Below are 19981 nucleotides of genomic sequence, written 5' to 3' on the forward strand. Positions count from 1 at the left end.
TAAAAATACGCCAGGGTTGACCAGATAAGCTATGTAAAATCGTGAAAAAAGATCCATGAGACAAACCGAATCACAGTCACAACCTTGTAACTCTCTGACGCCCCGCCACATGAAACGATCTAGAAGGTAGGAAAATAAATTGTGTCTCGCATTCTCATGTTGGCTCTTCACAACGCTCATCGAATGGGACATGATATTTCATAATTAGCCCGTTCGATGGGATGTGCCATTTTGTAATTTGATTGCTGGAGGAAAGGTGGTTCTCATTAGCTGCCCATGCAAAACTTGATATGGAAGGTTGCAATTCAAGCGTCCCTAAAATGGTCAGAGGATTCCTCTTGGATGAGATAAATAACTGGAAGTGAGTGGATGGAAACATTGCCAACTACCTAACCAAGCTCCATTTCTCTCATGTCCACCGGTAAAAACATCAGCAAAAAGGGTTGAATCCATCACCTCTGAACACTTGGCTCACAGTTATAGGGGTTTATAATATATGTTGAAAATAAGTGGTTAGTAGTCTTTCAAGGGACTTGGGCTGAGCGACGGATCTAACTAGAACATGATTCAACGCCCATTAATGACCTCGTGTTCAACACCCATTGTGAAGAAATGCTTGGTTTAGTGCACACTTATCCAATAAAGAGATCCTCCTTGCCTCGTGCAGGAAAATATATTATTAACCCCCATATATAGCTAGAACCGGCTCCTTCTGAAGACCTAACTTCCCGATTGAAGCCTATCTGGTCTATTTTTAAGTTTAACATAGATGTCTACTAACAGCAAACCAATATAGCAAAGTCAGATGGACGACGTTCATTACTTCAAACACCTCAAAGAAAAAGATCCAAAAGAAACTTAGTGCCCGCTTGTTGGCGAGCAATTCTCTACACGGAAAGATCAAAAGAATATGTGGATTAACTAAGCAATTGAGTAACAAGAGAGAGAGAGAGAGAGAGAGAGAGAGAGAGAAGTAACCAAGTGAGTGAACATGTTATCGGCATACCATATGCAAATACCCCACCATCGTATACTACAATATAGAAACTAGTTAAGAATACACGCTAGCACGAACAATAACTTTCTACTCACACAACACACATATAGATATAATACGTTGTGACAACTTCCACAACTGCGTACATCATGATATACGTGACGAAGTCAGTTAGTGGATAGTGTTAGTGAAGCTGTGATTCATGGATTAAAAATGACGGCTATCTCCTGCCAAAAAAGAAGAGATATGGACTCAGCTAGTGTTGTAATTGCACATGAGATGAAAGGTATCCTAACTACGTAGAAGTCAAGTGTGATGGTTGTATCACCTTGGTGTGATGATATAAGTTTATAAAAGCATAGAAGGAAAAGCCCAGGGCTGTAAATGCATAATAGATCAGAAGTAAATTTTGTTACGTTGTTTCCAAGCTATGTAATTGGATAACCTTTTGCCATTCACAATATTTTTACTCCCTTGACATGCCCGGTTAAGCAAGTAAAGCAACCAATTGATTGATTCCTTCGAGCTTTAAGGACATGTGGCTTAACCTGGTGCACTAATAAAAGCTTTTTCTCATAATGGCCGAGTAGGTGGATGCCAACAGGACGTATCTGGGACCCAATTTGGAGAATTTGTTAATAAAGTACACTGGTTGTTATGGACTATGGGATACCATAGGAAACAACTAGAAAGGCCTTGTAGTGATATAAAGCGTAACATAAGGGATACATACCAAAAGTTACTAAGCAATGGCGCGGTGCTTGGTTGTGACTATTTGATGTGTTCCCCTTTTAGTTTAGTCCAAGTAGTGGTAGTTTTTGTTTTTGTTTGTGCAGATAGTATCCAATTAATGGTAGTTGTCAACTTGATAGGATAACATTGTTTTTCCTATGATGTTCCTTGGCTATAGAAAAAGGACATACATAGGCATATCGAATATATATTTGCATCAGAAGGGGTGGCACGTAATCGGTGCAATATAATTGGGATATACGTATCCATCGAATGTGGTGGCGTAAGCAAAAAAAAGTAAAGCATCGATCAAGGGTAAAGTAAAACTAGAGGTGAAGTTGCACGTAACATTTCTAGCATGTTACTATGCAAATGGTCACGGGGCTAATAGCAATATTCTCCAAATGCTATTACCTTAGCTCTACCCGGAACCGGAGGCATCCCGCTGAAAGCACTATTCTTCAAATGTTAATTATTTTATGAGTAAAATACCTCATGGGTCATATTTTTCCGAAGAGGTCAAATTAGTCCCATTTCTTCAAAACACATTATGTGGGTCCCAGAAGTAATCAAATTGTTCACGCTAGTTCTATACGGCCATTGTCTGTTCTGACCTTCAAGTGTGGTTGATTGACCCCTATCCCATCCTGAAAGGTTGTATTTCTGTTGAAAATATGCCCTAGAGGCAATAATAAATTGGTTATTATCATATTTCCTAATTCATGATAAAGGTTTATTATTCATGCTAGAATTGTATTGACCTGAAACTTAAATACATGTGTGAATACATAAACAAATACTATGTCCCTAGTGAGCCTCTACTAGACTAGCTCGTTGATCAAAGATGGTTAAGGTTTCCTAACCATAGACATGAGTTGTCATTTGATAACGGGATCACATCATTAGAAGAATGATGTGATGGACAAGACCCAACTTTAAGCTTAGCAATTGATCGTATCAGTTTATTGTTATAGCTTTTCATGTCAAGTATCTATTCCTAAGACCATGAGATCGTGCAACTCCCTGACACCCGAGGAATACTTAGTGTGTATCCAAACGTCACTTCGTAATTTGGTGATCATAAAGGTGCTCTACAGGTATCACCAAAAGTGTTTGTTGGGTTGGCATGGATCAAAACTGGGATTTGTCACTCCGTGTGACAGAGAGATATCTCTGGGCCCTCTCGGTAATACAATATCGTAAAGAGCTTGCAAGTAATGTACCTAATGAGTTAGTCACGAGATCTTGTATTACGGAATGAGTAAAGAGACTTGCTAGTAAAGAGGTTGAACTAGGTATGGAGATACTGACGATAGAATCTCGGGCAAGTAACATATCGCTGGACAAAGGGAATTGCATATGATATTAACCGAATCCTTGACATCGTGGTTCAACTGATAAAAGATCTTCGTGGAATATGTAGGAACCAATATGGGCATCCAGGTCCTGCTATTGGTTATTGAACGGAGATGTGTCTCGGTCATGACTACATGATTCCCGAACCCGCAAGGTCGCACGCTTAACATTCATTGACGCTAGAGTAGTATTGGGATATTTGATGATTGGTAATCGAATGTTGTTTCGAGTTCCGAATGAGATCCTGTACGTCATGAGGAGTCTTAGAATGGTGGAGAGGTAAAGATTTATATATGGGAAGTCATATTTTGGGTTCTGGAAAAAGGTGTACGTAGTTTTTTTGGTATTGTACCGAGAAGCTTCCAGAAGGTTCCGGAGAAGCCCGGAAGTCCACAAGTGGGTCTAGCACGTCCCAAGGGCTGGCATGGGCTGACGGGAGGCGCCCTGCCCTTATTGAGATAGGCGCACCAAGTCCTCAAAAGCCCATGTGGCTAGGGATGGAGAAAAAATGAGGGTCCTAGTAGGAATAGATTGGACTTGGAGTCCAAGTCCTCTCCCCCTTTGGCCCCAACTCCTATTAGGAGTAGGGATAGACTCCCAGCCCTCCCACACATTAATATAGGGGAGGGGGTGCAGCAAGGCCCCCCAATACATTGGCCTTGGCTGCTGCCTCGTCTCTCCCTCCGACATAGTTCTCGTCCACAGTTTTTTGCTTAGCAAAGCCCTGCCGGTATTCCGACACCACCACCACCATCACCACAATGCTTTTGTGCTGGTTGTGATCCCATCTACTAATCCGCCTTCTCTTGGAGGAGAAGTCATCAAGCCGCACGTGTGCTAAACTCGGAGGTGCCGTCCGTTTGGCACTAGATCGGTTGGATCGTGATCGGATCACGAAGAGTACGACTACATCAACCGTGTTATATATGCTACGTTTCCTCTTTTAGTCTACAAGGATACCTAGACAAACTTTCCCCTCTCATTGCTATGCTTATCCTAGATAGATCTTGGGTGTTCATAGAATTTTTTTTGATTTTCATGTTTCGTTCCCAACAATATCTTCTCAGTTTAAGGCTCTGCTTTTTCTTGTCGACTGTGATGTTGGCGAGTGTGTGTTGGTTCGATGATCCCCACAATCACCACAACTCTTCCTCTTGTTCTATGGCCACTGTGATTGCCGATCGACTAGAGCACATTACGATAATGCATGCACGCAAACAAGGTAGTGAAGTGTTAAATATAATGAATTGCCTTTCGAAAAGTGGTGGCGGAAGGGGTAGAACATAGAGGGGCCACAAGGTTGAAGGAGGAGGGATTGCAACAAAAAAAATGGCTATCTAGCGGTAGTCAACCGGCCGCATATTGATACGTCTTCAACGTACCTACTTTTCTAAACACTTTTGCTCTTGTTTTGACCTCTAATTTGCATGATTTGGATGAAACTAACCCGGTCTTACATTGTTTTCAACAGAACTATTTGGGAAAAAAATAAAAGTGCTCGGAATTGGAACGGGATTTTTGGAGATTTATTTTGTATAAATAAAGATTTTTCGAGTGAAGAAGTACCGTAGGGGGCCACCAGGCCGCCACATAGCTAGATGAAGCATCCACTCCCCAGGGTGAGCCACCTACCCATGTGGGGCCCTTGAACACCGTCTTGACCTGATTCCAACTCTATAAATTCCATATATCTCACAAAAAATTAATCACGTTTATGATACGGAGCCTCCGTCACCTTCTATTCTTCATCGAGAGCCTTAATCTGAAGTTCGTTTCTAGCTCTGGAGAGAGGGATTAATCGTTGTCGTCATCACCAACCCTTCTCCATCAACAATTTCATGATGTTCACATCCATCTGTTAGTAATCTTCTGTAGGCATATGGAGGTAGATGGGATTTGGATGAGGTTTATTATGTAGGCATATTCGTCGTTGTCAGATTTGTTAGGTCTTGATCCCTAATATCCACTATGTTCTAAGATTGATGTTGCTATGACTTTGCTATTCTTAATGCTTGTCACTAGGGCTCAACTATGATGATTTCAGATCTGAACATGTATGTTTTCATGAATATATTTGTGTTCTTGATCATACCTGCAAGTTGTATGTGCCATCGTTCTGAGCCCTAGACCCCAAAGTGACAATAATTGGGATACACTACGGGGAAGACTTTAATTTGAGGATAACATGTATTCACTATATGTTAATGCTTTGTTGTTGTTCTCTATTAAAAGGAGTGCCTTAATTACCCTTAGTTTTCATTAGGACCCTGCTACAACGGGTGGGTGGGACAAAAGATGTTATACAAGTTCTTATCGTAAGCACGTAGACTATATATGAAATACATGTCTGCATATGATTGATGACTTGGAGCTAGTTTCTTATCGCTCTAGGTTGTTGCGTTATCACTACTGCTATCATATTATTGTGCTACTAATAAATTGCTGCAAGAAAGTTATCTCTTTGGTGTGGTTGAATTGTCAACTCAATTGATAAAGGTTATAAATATACTCTGGTCCTCCTTGTGTCGAATCAATACATTTTGGTTGAAATACAGCCTCGAAGACTGTCGTGATACCCTGTACTTCCGGGTCATCACATATACATATCTAAGTTTACCATGGTTGCCTTAGGACCTGAAATGAACAACCTAAGTACATTCAGATCAAGACGCCGAATTTCCCAAAATTGAGACTAACTTGACGTAAAGAAAATAATTAGGTTCACACACATCATTCGTCTTATCTGCTCACAATTAGTGCTTATTATGCAATGTATGTACATATAGTTGACCCTTGCGTAAGAATACACCTTACACGAGTGCCACTATTTTAATTTGTCAATACATTATGCGGATAAAATCCATGAGATCAAATTCCACAATGAATCCACACTCTTTTTTTTCCTGAAAAATCCTCTTGACCAACAAAAAGCAATCAACTGCCGCAGAGCCTTGCTTTGCAAAAAGCACGGGATCACATAGTATGGAGGCACACTACACATGGGGAGTGTCACCTAGACAACGCGCAGATGAAGAAACTTAGTGCCCGCTTGTTGGCAAGCAATTTTGTACACAAAAGGATCAAAAGAACATGCAGCTGACCTAAGCAAGTGAGTGAACCAAAAAAGAGAAGAAGAAATAACCAAGTGAATGATCATGTTGTCGGCATACCATATGCAAATCCTCCATCATCATGTACTATAATGTTGCAATTTCACTTGTTAAGTATAAACACTAGCACAATCAATAACTACGTACTCACACAACACACATATACATATAATACACTACATCAACATCCACAATGACTGCGTACATCACGATATGCATAACGACGACAACTAGTGGATATTGTTAGTGAAGCTAGAGTTTTTTTTGTGGGTTAGTGAAGCTAGAGTTACATGGATTAACAATGCCAGTGACCTCCAGCTAAAAAAGAAAAGATACCGACTAGCTAGTTACATAATTGCATATGAGACCAAAAGCATAAAATAGTGACCTTCTCCATAGGCAGTCGTGAGTCGCTATGTAATATTGCCTCTCTTTTGTGTGTGTGTCATGGTTGCGTGCATCCTAACTACGCCGAAGTAAAGTGTGATTGTGTGAACTAGTTATGCTTGTATCACCTTGATGTGATGTTGTAGTTCAATAAAGCATCTTTTATCAGAAGGAAAATGCCAGGGCTGTAATTGCATATAGATCAGAAGTAAATTTTGTTACGTTGTTTGCAAGCTATCTAATTGGAGAACCTCTTGCAACTCATAATGTTTCTTTCACCCATCTGACATGCGTGGCTAAGCAATTAAAGCAACTAATTGATCGATTCCTTTGAGCTTACAGGACAGGTGGCTTAACCTGATGCACTAATCATAGCTTTTTTTGCATAATGGTTGAGTAGGTGGATGCCAACATTACTCGTCTGGGACCCAATTGGGAGGATTTGTTACTTAAGTACACTGGTTGCTATGGAGTATGGACTATGGAATACCAAAGGAAACAGACGGAAAGGACTTTATGATATAAAGTACGGCATAAGGGATATGTACCAAAAGTCTGACTATTTGATGTGTTCCACTTTTAGTTTAGCCCAAGCAATGGTAGTTTTCTGTTGTGTGTGGAAGAAAGTATCCAATCAGTGGTAGTTGTCACCTTGATTGGGTATAAAGATGCATTGTTTTTTTTCTTTCTCTAATGTACCTTGGCTGTGGAAAAATGACATACGCAAGCGGTGTGGATTTTTGGGACATGGGTCTATGTGCACCGGATTCAGCAAATATTTTTTTAGTTTTTTCCTACAAACATAGTCTAGCATAATACTCACATTTAAAGTTTTGGGAAATGCGAAAAACAAATGCAGCTTTTCCGGGCCAAAATTGCAGGTACAAAAACCATGGAAGCTTTTATATTGTACTCCCTCCGTCCGAAAATACTCGTCATCAAAATGAACAAAGAAGGATGTATCTAAAACTAAAATACATCTAGATACATTCCCTTTTATTCATTTTGATGACAAGTATTTCCGGACGGAGGAAGTATTGATTTGAGATGCGTAGTTTTGGTTGTAGCAGTGCTTCATGAGAAATGGGATAGCAGTGTTTCTTGGTGAAAAACCAAAACTAAGTCTCCCCCCTCCACTCCCCCCCCCCCCCCCCCCCCCCCCCTAAAAATTTGTAGGTAGCATTTGGGTGTGATGATGAACACATCTTTTTTTTCAATCAAATTTAACCTTGGCAAAATACATTTTTAGCGCGCAGGAGCATATACTCCCTATAGCCAAAAGCAATATCCGATCGAAATTTGGTTGACTTTTGCTCAGAATACGAGATAACTCATTTTGTCATGATACTTTAACCACGAGCATTGTGCTAGACCATGTGTGTTGCCAAAAAGTCTCAAAAATATTTATCTATTTGACTTATTCATTTATTTTTCAATTCGGGTGCATGCGCAATGTTCACCTTCGTATTTTTGCATATGCACGAATATATATTTGCATCAAAGGAATAGAGTGTTGCAAAATAATTGGGGTATCTATATCCATCGATTGCGATGGTGTAAGCATAGAGGAAAAGCATCAACGGTAAAGTAAAACTAGAGGTGAAGCTGCACATATCACTGTTCTCCAAATGCTAATTATTTTGTGAGTAAACCTCATGGGTCATAATTCTTTTTTGAAGAGGTCAAATTAGCCCCATTTTTTTAAAACATCACACGTGGATTCTAAAAGCACGTTCACCGTTGGTTCTATACGGCCCTGATTTGTTTTGACCTCCACACGTGGTGGATTGACCCCTCTCCCCTCCCGAATTGTTATCTTTCTTCTCGGTTGAAGGCTCTGGCTTTTTTCTTGTTGATTATGATGTCGGCGATCGTGTGTTAGCTCAATGATCACGATCACCACAACTCTTCTTGTTCTTTGGCCATTGCGAGAGTCGATTGACTAGAGCACGTTACGGTAATGCATGCACACACGTGCAAGGTGGCGAAGTATTAAATCATGCACTGGCTTTCGAGCAGTGACGATGGAAGGGGTAGAACAGAGGGGCACAAAACTAGCAGAAGAAAATGATTTGGGTTGGGGGGAGAAGAGGTTGCCACCAAAATAATGGCTATGTGATGGTTGTCAACCGGCCGTGCATATATGTCAAAATTGATCAGGGATGCCAAGGACCTACAGTCAACATCCTAAATACTTATTCCGTCCCAAAATAAGTGACTCAACTTTATACTAGCTACTAAAGCTAGTATAACGGTGGGAGTAGTAAATAGATTCTGATCTAGGCGCACGGTTTCAAAAAATGCTACTACTAATTACGTCTTTAGAAAAGAAAAGAATTAGGTTCACACACGTCATTCGTCTTATCTACTCACAATTACAGGGCTTATCCTGCAATGTATGTACAAACAGTTGACCCTTGCGCGAGAAAGCACCTTGCATCATGCACCAGTGCCACTATTTTAACTTGTTCGATAAGAGATGCGGATAAGAGGCCATGAGATCAAATTCCACAGCCAGTCCACTCTCTTTTTTCTCCAGAGAAATCCTCCTGACCAACGAACCAACCAGCTGCCCCAGAGGCCCAGACCCTCGCTTTGCGAAAAGCACGGGATCACGTAGTATGGAGGCGCAGGCGCACACACATGGGCCGTGTCCCCCCGGACAGCGCGCGGGCGAGGAAAAGCTCTGGACCATGCGCAAAAGCTTCGTTGTATTTTTTTCATCCCTGTCACATGTAGCGTCCGGATTGGCAGGCAGGCACAGCAGAAGCATCACGCGATCCTCCGTCCAAAGGCAGCGGCGGAGAGATCCCGGACGGGATCTCCTCTGGCCAGCCAGCCAGCTTTTGGTTTTTAAGGTAGTGTTCTCCTGCTTTTCTCTGCCTCTCGTCGTCACTCGTCACCCCCAAGCTTTTGCTGGCCGTGTTGCCTGCTGCCTGCCTGCCTTTACCCCCAGCCGCTCGAGGAGCATATGCTTGCTCGTCGGGGGTGATAAGATCGATCGCGAGAGGTGAGCTCGGGGCGGAAAAAGAGCGATCCATGGATTGGACAGGCGTATCATGGTGGTGGATCGTCGCGTTGGGTGGGTGTGACGTACGCGCGCGCGAGGAAGAAGCGCGGATGCTCGCGCGCTGGAGCTAGGCGCGCGCCGGCCGGGCTCTTTCGCTCCGCGTGTCGCCGGCCGACGTGTGGCCGTCTACGCCGGTCGCTTGTTCCAATGGAGGCCCGCGCGCGTCTTGGAAGCCTGAGGGCATCTCCAGCCGTTGGCCCCCCGGGGGGCGTCTAAAAGCGCCCGCCTGGGGTGAGCCGGCGCAAGAAATGGCCCTGAGGCGAGTCGGTCCCCAGCCGTCGGCCCACAAGGCCGTCCCCAGGCGCGTATTAAAAAAAAAAAAAGCCGTTCGGCGAAGTTATGATAAAAAGTAGTTAAATTTCGGCTAAACGTGGCAAATTTCGACGAAATTCGCGCATTTTCATTACATTAACCTAATTAAAAAAGAAAGGGGCTGAAGTCGTCGCCGCCATCGTCGTCGTCGGCCTTCTCCTCCTTGACGCGGGCGCCCCTGCTGGACCCGTCGTCGCCATGGCGGACTGGCGGCAGCACGTCGTCGTCGTCGCATAGGACGACGACCCCGTCTTCATCGCGGCCGCGTCGGCGCTCCTCGAAGCGGCGCGGGGCGGCGCGCTGGCGCTCCTTCACCTTCTCCCGACACGCCTTCTCCATCGCAATGGAGTCCTGGCGCGCCCATTCTAGGGCCGCGTTGTCGGCGTCGAACTCCGCCTTCACCGGCGCCAGCCCCGGCTCCGTCTTTGGCTTGACGAAGCGTGGAGGAGCCGACGAGGAGGAGGCGCGCTGACCGCCCTCGTTGATGACGATGCCGGCGCTGCGAGTGCGCCGGCCGAGCGGCGACTCCGCCGCGGGCTCGGCCTTGACGCCGAGCAGGGCCGGAGTGCCGGAGGAGTGCGATGAGGATCGGGAGGAGGAAGAGGAGGAGGAGGACCCGAACCTCCTTGGCGCCCATGGCCCGACGCGTCGGTGCTGCGCCGGGAGGTACGCCAACGGCCGATCGTTGCCGCCCTCGAGGTACGTGAGCACACCCTCGAGTGTGCGGCCGGGGACGCCCCACCAGAGGTGGCGCCCCTCGCTGTTCTGTCGGCCGCCGCCCACCGGCGCGCCGTTGGTGGACGCCAATCGCTGCTGCTGGCGGCGCTCGAAATACGCCGCCCAGGGCGCGTGGTTGTCGGCGGCGTACTGGGGGAGGGAAAGTTGGTCGTCGGTGAGGGACGCGCGCACGATCTCGATCTCCTCGGCGAAGTACTTTGGCTTCGCCACGGCGTCGGGCAACGGGGGAATGGGCACTCCCCCGGCACTGAGTCTCCACCCCGTTGGCCCGGCGCGCATGTCCGGCGGCGCCGGGATGTTCGCCTGGAACAGGAGCCAGGACTCCTGTTCGCGGAGCGAACGGCGGCCGAAGCCGTTGGCCGCCGCCTCGTCTCCGGGGAAGCGTTCTGCCATGGCGACGGCGGGGCTGGGCGGGCTCGGGAGAGGCTGGGCGGCGGCGCTCGGGAGAGGCAGGGAGAGGGAGGGGCTGGACGGCGGCGAGGGGCCGGGCTGGTGTGGGCACAGGCGAGTGGAGGCCGCCTGCTTTTATAGCCGGGCCGCGCCCGTGTGTACGCGTGCGAGGGAGGGGAGGCGTCGGCGCGCGCATCCCGTGAAGCGCCGCCCGTGAGGAATCAATGGCAAGGCTGACCGGCGGCAGCCTTGCCATTGATTCCCCGCGGGAACCGAGGCCGTTGGGGGAAGACGAGGCGCCGAGTCGCTGACGCGGCTGGCCCGCGTCTTTTTCGCGCCAAAACAGCTCGCCCCGGCGCCCCCGGGCGCCCCCTAGCGCGCCGGGTTCGGGCTGGGTCCGCCGGCGCTGTTTTCGGCCCAAGCCGGCGAAAATCGGGCTCCTGGGGGCGCGACTGGGCCGCTTTTTCGGCGCCGGCGCGAAAAAATCGCCTGGGGAGGTCTTCCTAGGGGCGCGGCTGGAGATGCCCTGAATGAGTGTTGAGCTGTTGGATTAATTGTGCAGCGGTCCGTGGAGACGAGATGTTAAGGGCCAGCTTTTTTTTTGAAAAAAAACTAGGCAAAAGATTTGCCATTTTCATTAGAAGGTTAACAGTTTAGGCTAAAGGCCAAATACAGTACATCCCTCTGGCGGCATAATGTTACACAAATGTTTTGCTCCCGTAAGGCTTCACATCGAGCATTCGTCTTTTATCTTGCCGAGCAACACTCCCACCAGAGCAGCCGTGTTGCGAAAAACTCTAGCATTTCGCTCCTTCCATATTTCTCAGAAGATAAGCATCATCAGGGAGACAAGCGGCTTTCTCGACGGAGTTTGCTTAGTGGCATTCTGACTTCACCGGACCTTAACTGAATCCATAACAATCCAATCATTGGGGCCGGACATGGTGGAGAGCAAGCCAAGTTTTGATCATGCCCCACACCCGAATGGTGTATCAACATTGAAAAAGAAGGTGGCCTGTCGATTCCTGGACTTGTTGGCATAGTAGACAAAGGTTGCAGTTCGGCCATCCGCGGCGGTGGAGTCAGTCAGTCGTCCAAATACTATTATTGATAACAAGCCAGTCGAAAAATTTGTACTTTGGGGGTCTCCAAACATTTTGGTTCATATCCATGTCCACCAAACCAAGAAACTGAGCTCTGTATGCCGAGGCTGCAGAGTAATGGCCATCAAAAGTGAGTTTCCAGGTGATGGAGTCCTGCATGTCCGGGTTTAGCTGGATGTGGGTGAGTCTTTCCCAAATCGCAATAAATAGGGCGATGTGCTTAGAAGAGATGACCGAAGCAACCTTCACCTGGGAGACCGAGTAGCCAGTAAGCAATGCCTTGTGGACTGACAAATTCTTTTGTTGGAGATGTCATAAATTTTGGGAGCAATGTCTTTGGGTCTTATGCCATCCAGCCAAACTGACTCCCAGAAAGTTGCGCGGAGATCATCACCCACCTGAACCTTGGAGGCCGACGCGAAGATGTTCCGATTGTTCTTGTCGCAAAAGGGTCAGGTATGGAACAGATGTTGGTAATTTTACTGGACCCTATATCTGGGGAACATCAAGAAGATCCTTGTACAAGCGAGTCATTCCCTGGGAACGTCTAGTTCGACTGTTCGAGCGAAAGAATCGTTCACAAGGTGTAATCCCTCCCAGTGAACCCTTCCTCATTGTACATATCTGAGCCTCAGTTGGACCAAAATATAGATTTTCGATCGGATTTTTGGCTGCATGGCTCATCAAAATGAAAAATCTAAAAAAATCAAAATGAAAATCTAGGACTACAATTAGACTACTAAGATTAATAAAATAAGGGAAAAATGAATGATCAAGATTCTGCTCTTGAATATTTAACTCACCGAAAAATTTCTTCTGGCATACCATTTTTTTGCCAAACAAGCCAACAAACATCGACGTTCCCAAAAGTCTGATCTATTTATGCGAATGATGCACAATTACTTTCGAACTTTTTTGCATGATTCAAATCAGAAATCTTTCAAAACGATTTCTATTCCACTAATGGGCCAAAAAAGCCCATTCGTATGTTTCACATACAACTAACTAAAAACATATTTCTAAAAAAACCTACCTAAAAAGATTTGTCTAGAAAAATCTGACTAAAAACAAAACAAAAATAAAATATTTATTGAAAAATTGCTAGTTGCCATGTGAACAAAAAACAGTATTTTAACTAAGTAATGGCATCATATTAAATATACATGTCAAATTTGCATTTTAGCTAAACAAATGCGTACATAAATTTGCCCTGGTACGCTAAAAAATATTTACAACACAAGAAAAAGTATTGAAACTTGTCATGGTTCTATAATTTGAGTTGCCATCACAACGAAATTTTAGTTACCATGGAAACACATTTTTTTATTTTGCTATGAGAATGATTCAAAATTGAAAATGTTAAAAAAATGGAAAGGAAATTGCCATGATGGAGACAATAAAAATGCCATGACATTAAAAGTAGAATGCCATGATAAAAATATTAAAATTTCCATGATGTGTATTTTCTTTATCAACAAATGTCACGATTCAATAATTAAAAATGCCATGCCATTAAAATGTTATAGATAAAAAATGTCATGCTCTTAGTAATAAAAATGCCATGCTCTTAATAAAACATTATCATGATTCAAAAATTAAAATTTCCATACTGTGTATTTTCTTTGTCAAAATAAAAAACCACACAAAATATATTGTAGTGATTCAAAATTAAAATTGCCATTAAAAATAGATTTATCATCCTACAAAAAATATGTCATGCTCTTAATAAAAAATGCCATGGCAATTTACAAAAATATGCCATGGTTTTCACAACACTTTCGCTTACTTTTGCCGTAGACTATAAATAAAATTTGAAACATGACAAAACTTTGGCAAGAACTATCTATAAAATATGGCAAAACAATATAAAAATCGCCATGTTTTTGAAGAACACATAAAACTTTGTTATCATACTACATCATACCAGGTATGACAGCAAACACACATTGTATCATGCAACATTTATAAAATCTAGTGAAAAAAGCCTCTAAGCATCAAATTAACCATGGTAGTTAGTGTAGTTGATTCGAACATAAGGGACAAATAGGTGTAGAAGTTATGCACGGACAGGAGCATGCATTTCACTTACTTAATGTATAAAAGTGCATCAACAAGACAATTCCAACCGAAAAAGTAGACAAATAAACAGAGTAGATCATAAAATTGCCATGACATCAAATTTTTGCCATGGCAAGAAGCATCAAACAATTGCCGAGCGCCATGGTAGTTTCATCTAATTAGGCCATGGGCACTTTTATTGTAGGTGCCGTGGCACTTTTATTGCAGGTGTCATGTCACTTTTCGTTGGTGAGATGGTAGTTTTTTTTCGTTCGCCATTTCTCTATAGGTCATGGAAAAAACAGAAAAAAAATCTCTATATTAAAAAGGACATGTAGGTTTGGAAAAACTAGAATAATCAATACATATGAATTACAAAATTACTACCGTCCTTGTTGTGATTTAAGTTTCCACAAATCAAAAGAGAAAATGCATTTGAGATGGTGATGAGCCACAAGTATAGGGAATCAATCGTAGTGCTTTCAATAAGTAAGAGTGTCGAATCCAACGAAGAGCAGAAGAAAATGACAAACAATTTTCAGCAAGATAATGTATGCAAGCACTAAAATTATCGTAACAGATAGTTTGATAGCAACAAGTAGCAATTGTAACAAAGGTGCAACAAGGTATCCCAATCCTTTTTATAGCAAAGGACAGGCTAGAGCAGTCTCTTTTAATAAGCAAAGTGTTCTTGAGGACACTCGAGAATTTCATCATGTTTGTTTGATTCGTGCTCGTTACTTTGGTAATTTGATATGTGGGTGGATCGGTGCTTGGGTGTTGTTCTTACTTGAATAAGCCTACCACTTATGATTAACCCCTCTCACAAGCATCTGCAACTATGAAAGAAGAATTACGATATATTTAACCATAACATGAAACATATGGATCCAAATCAACCCCTTACGGAATAGCACATAAACTAGGGTTTAACTTTCTGTCACTCTAGCAACCTGTCATCTAATTACTACTCCACAATGCATTTCAAACATGGTGAAGTCTCATGTAGTCGACATTCACATAACACCACTAAGGGAAACCCAGAGTAAACCGTCTTCACGATAGCTCAATTATCAACTATATATTTGGTTAGACTCAATTTGTGGTTGCTAAACTGCGATGGGTTCGCCAACAAAAAATAAACTATGACGTGCTGTTCCTATTTCATAATTTAATGTAAGAAAATAGCCATAAAAATAGGTAAAGGCGGGTCAAACAATAAAAGAAGGGAATGGGTAGGGAAATGGTATCTATAATACCTAAATAGAGAATGCACCAAATGCCAAATGCATGCTTAATTATATAAGGCATGTATGAACTTAATCAATTAATTCTCAACAAGTGTATTACCGGTCGTTTTTGAAGTGCCAGATAGACATCTAAACTTCTAAGTTAGGATTAATTGCGACACTATTAATTAGTTGTCCCCTCCCCCTCCACCCACCAACACACGCATGCACAGTCCAAGTGCTCTACCTCTTTTGGATTAGTTTGAATTGCTTACCACATATGTCACGTGGTCAAGTGCTCTACCTCTTTATTAGTCATGCATGCGCGTGTGAGAGGCTTAGGGGAGTTCGAAGGATTAACATTACTCCTGACGTGCCTTAGTAAAGTAGAATCGGCAGGCCGACCCTTTAAACTCGACCAAAGGGGGTAGTACAAAGTTATTTGGGTTAATATTAGCTCGTATCTAACTTATGTTGCAGCGAACTACACATAACTTAGATGGTTATAAGTTCCAAATGGTAAAATCAACGCACCGGGGTTCATTAAGAGATGACATTACCGTCAACTATGGGTGGCGACTTTGTTAAGGTCGAGATTTGCTGATTTAGTCTCTCGGAAGTCTTTTATGAAAAGAAATGTTCTTGTGCATCCCCGACGATGATTGTATGTTTGTGTTCAAGCGCTTGCGTTATACCAAGTTTTTCTGAAAAAAAAACATGATGCCCCTTCTATCGGATACATTGCGGGTCCCATTTGTCAGCCAAACAGAGTCGTCAAATTCAGTGGAAGCCAACATAGTAGAGAGTCCTGCAAGAAAAAACATACTAGAGTCCACGCGCGGTCGCTGCAGTTTGCAGTTGGAGGCCGAGCCGGAGACGAAACCTCGTCCAGTCCGCCTTCCCATCGCAAGTCCGCACGCAACAAGAAACAAACTACTCCGCTTCCAATCTGGGCCGTCCAGTCCCCTCCGCAACTTCTTAAACCCCGGCGAGCCCAACCGAACCCCACCCCGGACCCAAACAAACAACCCTAGCCTTCCGCGTCGCCCACGCGCGCCTCGCCTCCGCCGCTTTTCTCTCCGCCCCGGAAACAGACTCGCCGCCTCCTATCCCATTGCCGTCCTCCTCGCCGGCCGATGGCGCTGGAGACGCGGAAGCTCTACGTCGGCGGCCTCCCGCCGTCGGCGCAGCAGGAAGAACTCCAGGAGCACTTCAGCCGCTACGGCGAGGTGCTGCGCGTCCGTGTCGTCCGCGACTGGGAGACGGGCCAGTGCCGCGGCTTCGCGTTCGTCGAGTTTGCCGACGACGAGGGCCCGCGCGCCGCGCTTCAGGAGAAGGAGAAGGACAACCATGTCTTCGGCGACCGCACGGTGAGGCACTCTCTCTTCTTGTTTGCAAACCCCCCGATTAAATCTGTGGTAGCGATTGCTGTAGGCGTGTCTTAGGGCTTTGCGATTGAATGTGGCCTGCTTACCATCAGGTTTAATTGTGAAATAAAGGCGTTGCTGTCTTTTTTAATTTTCTATTAAAGATTATTGATTGTGTCGATAATCTACAACTGAGCTGCTTGAATTCCTTACACTGGAGTAAGATACATCACAGATTCAGATGTTCTTAGAGAATTTTGCAACTTCCATGTACTGTCTTAAGGTAGAAATATTGCTAGATGCTTGTACTGTACAAAGAAATACGTTTCTTGTCGTATATTTATTTAGTTTAATGTTAGCTTCTTCAGATCTTCTGAGATGTTTTTATTGTATTTTCTACAAAAGGTTCCACTGATTTTTTTCTTCTAGTCTGGTCTGTTTTTTGTTTTGTTTTGTTTCTACCTCAGATATCTGAACTATGTGTTTGATTGCCTATTTGGGTAGGTGGATGTTAAACGAGCTCGGACCAGGCCAATGCGATACCAAAATGAGCAATCATTCTACCAATACGCTTTAAATCAGAGCCCAATTCAGAGCCCAATTCAGAGCCCAGTTCACAACCAGTGGTACACTCAGTCTTCTAGTAACAACTCATATGCTGGTAATGGTCATAGAACTTGTGATCCAAACAAGGTCTTTGTTGGTGGGCTACGAGGTAATGTTACCAAGGAGCACCTCCAGAGCTATTTTGAGAAGTTTGGTAGAATAACAGATGTTGTTGTGATACGTGAGGGGGCTAGTCAGAGATCAAGAGGCTTTGGTTTCATTACATTTGATTCAGAGGAGGCTATGGTAAATGTCTTGGAGAGTAAATTCCATGACTTGAACGGTACAAAGGTTGAAACTAAGAGAGCTATTCCCAAGGGTCATAGCTACTACCAGGATAGGCTACAATATAATCCTATGATATGGAATGGCAACAATCCTCCCATTGGCTTTGCTGGAGCATACCCACCTCACATGCAGCATATTGTTAATAATCATTATGTGATGCCTATGCCACAATACATGTGCTTACCAGAGTATGTCTACATGATGAATGGAGGAGTCCCCTTGACAAGGCAAGGTTCACTCAATACAGGCTACGGAACACAAATTGGATATGGTTATGATCATGTGAATACAAATCGTTTTGGTGCTCAACTTGGGGAAGCTAAAAGTGATAACAAATTGATTGAAGACATAACAGAGCAACAAGTGGACCTACCAGCTACCAGGCAAGAAACTTTGGGCATGGAGTAAGAATCTGAACTTTTGTTTCATATTGTTCCGGACGAGTCTTTGAATTACTGTAATTGACATGTTTTGATATTAAATAATCAATCTGTCAGTTTCTGTTACATTATCTGTTATTTTAATTCTTGCACCTATAGCCAAGTATTTTTTAGTAGTAAATTATGCACAAAAGAAATTTAGTAAATTATAAGGTATGCCCAAAAGAGTTTTAGATTTTAGTAGTAAGTGCAAACGAAGTAACCATTAAACATTGATGAAACACTTGCTGAAGGCTTGACCTATTTATATCAAGTTATTATTTCCCGTATTCATTTTCTAACCTATACAAGGTATATCCGAATGGAATGAATGTTTTTTATATCGTACTAATCTGAACTTCTATAGATGTGATAACCATTATCTCTTACCCAAATCTTTTCTCACTGGTTAATCAATAATATTAACAACTTGGTAACATACTTGTTATGCATCATTTGGTCTTCTCTTATCTTTTTAACTGCTTGATCCAACAGTCAATTTGTATAGTGATCCTGTGTAATTAATAGTCTTGATTTTGTTTGATTGAGAGAGACCTGGCTGCATCACAATTTCCAGGAGCGGAGCTCATGGCACAACACACTAAAAAACATCAACAAGTATTCGATAATATTAGCCGAGCCATTTGTTTAGAAATAAAAGCCCAGATTGCCATTTGTTTATAAGTTTGTATTTATACTGATGCTGAGATAAATATTTGCTAATTCAATAACAGAAATCCATGCTAAGGAATGATAATAGCTACTCATAATTGTAGGCATCCTTTGGTGAACTAATATACTGATAATGACACCGTGTTGCCGTTTATTGAAAACTGCTATACTTTGCAGCTATGTGCCTTATACGTGCACACTGTCTAGCAAGATATCATTCATGAATACTATCAATTGTAGATTTAAATTTTGGCTGGTGATGGTTGGGTCCTATAAGGATGGATGCCATAGCAATGAATCTGATTATTATTTTGTCAATCAATTTTCCTGTGACCATGAATCTGAATTATGAGAAAAGCGGGGCACACTTGTCTGTTGTCAATAGTCTTTGTTGCTTTGATTATTTTCTGTCTTCTATGCAAAAATACGTTTGCTTAATCAATGCTATCTAGTATTTTGAAATTCCAAGTACTTGTCCCCAGGATCTGCTTTCCTTATTTGTATCCAGTTTGTCGTGTTTCACTCAAATAGTAATGTTTAATACTTATACATATCCTATCAGCTTTCTGGTGGTAATAATAGTATTTATCTAATTTACATGTGCAGTGACCAGGCTACTGTTACAACATTGTAACGATGGACAGCAACTTGTTATCTGGGAACTCGGCAACTGTGAAGAACTTGAGATGAAATTCTTTGGTGACAATACATGTGTGGAAATCCTGCGTTACTTTGGACCTTGTGTACATTGCAACCGGCAATAGACCCTCCCGCACCATGTTTAAACTCTATGTTACTGCTGTTCCATTTTTTTTGGTGACGAACCTGTTCTGAAATTGGTCTGGGTTACACATGTTACCTGTGCGTGGTTATCTGCTGAAGTTTCATGTATGGTTATTTTGTTACGGTTTCTTTAGCTAGTTGTTTATGAGCTTCTTGCGCTGAGTGGTGACATCTGACCTTTTAGTCAGATGCGTAGACAATATCTGAGTGATATCAGTTCAGGTCGGATTGGGAGAGTAATGTTTCAGTATACTAGGACTCTGGGAGTGGATGTAAGGTCCAGTTCTTTTGGCGGCTGCTCACGAAGTTGCCCCACCTCTAGCTTCCTTTTACTAAAAAAAATCGGTTTCTGAACTAGTTAGAG

The 19981-nt window shown here is 43.3% G+C and overlaps 1 protein-coding gene across 1 annotated transcript; it reads left to right on the forward strand.

Annotated features, from left to right (window-relative positions):
- Nucleotides 1–16473: 16473 nt before the first annotated feature.
- Nucleotides 16474–19731, forward strand: LOC123113451 (RNA-binding protein 1). The gene is made up of 3 exons (XM_044534678.1): nt 16474–16852; nt 17354–18147; nt 19441–19731. The coding sequence occupies exons 1-3, from the start codon at nt 16619–16621 to the stop codon at nt 19466–19468; spliced, it is 1056 nt and encodes a 351-aa protein (XP_044390613.1). The 5' UTR covers nt 16474–16618; the 3' UTR covers nt 19469–19731.
- The last annotated feature ends 250 nt before the right edge of the window (nt 19732–19981 follow it).

Source organism: Triticum aestivum, chromosome 5B (genome assembly GCF_018294505.1).
Source record: "Triticum aestivum cultivar Chinese Spring chromosome 5B, IWGSC CS RefSeq v2.1, whole genome shotgun sequence".
In the NCBI taxonomy this organism is placed as follows: domain Eukaryota; kingdom Viridiplantae; phylum Streptophyta; class Magnoliopsida; order Poales; family Poaceae; genus Triticum; species Triticum aestivum.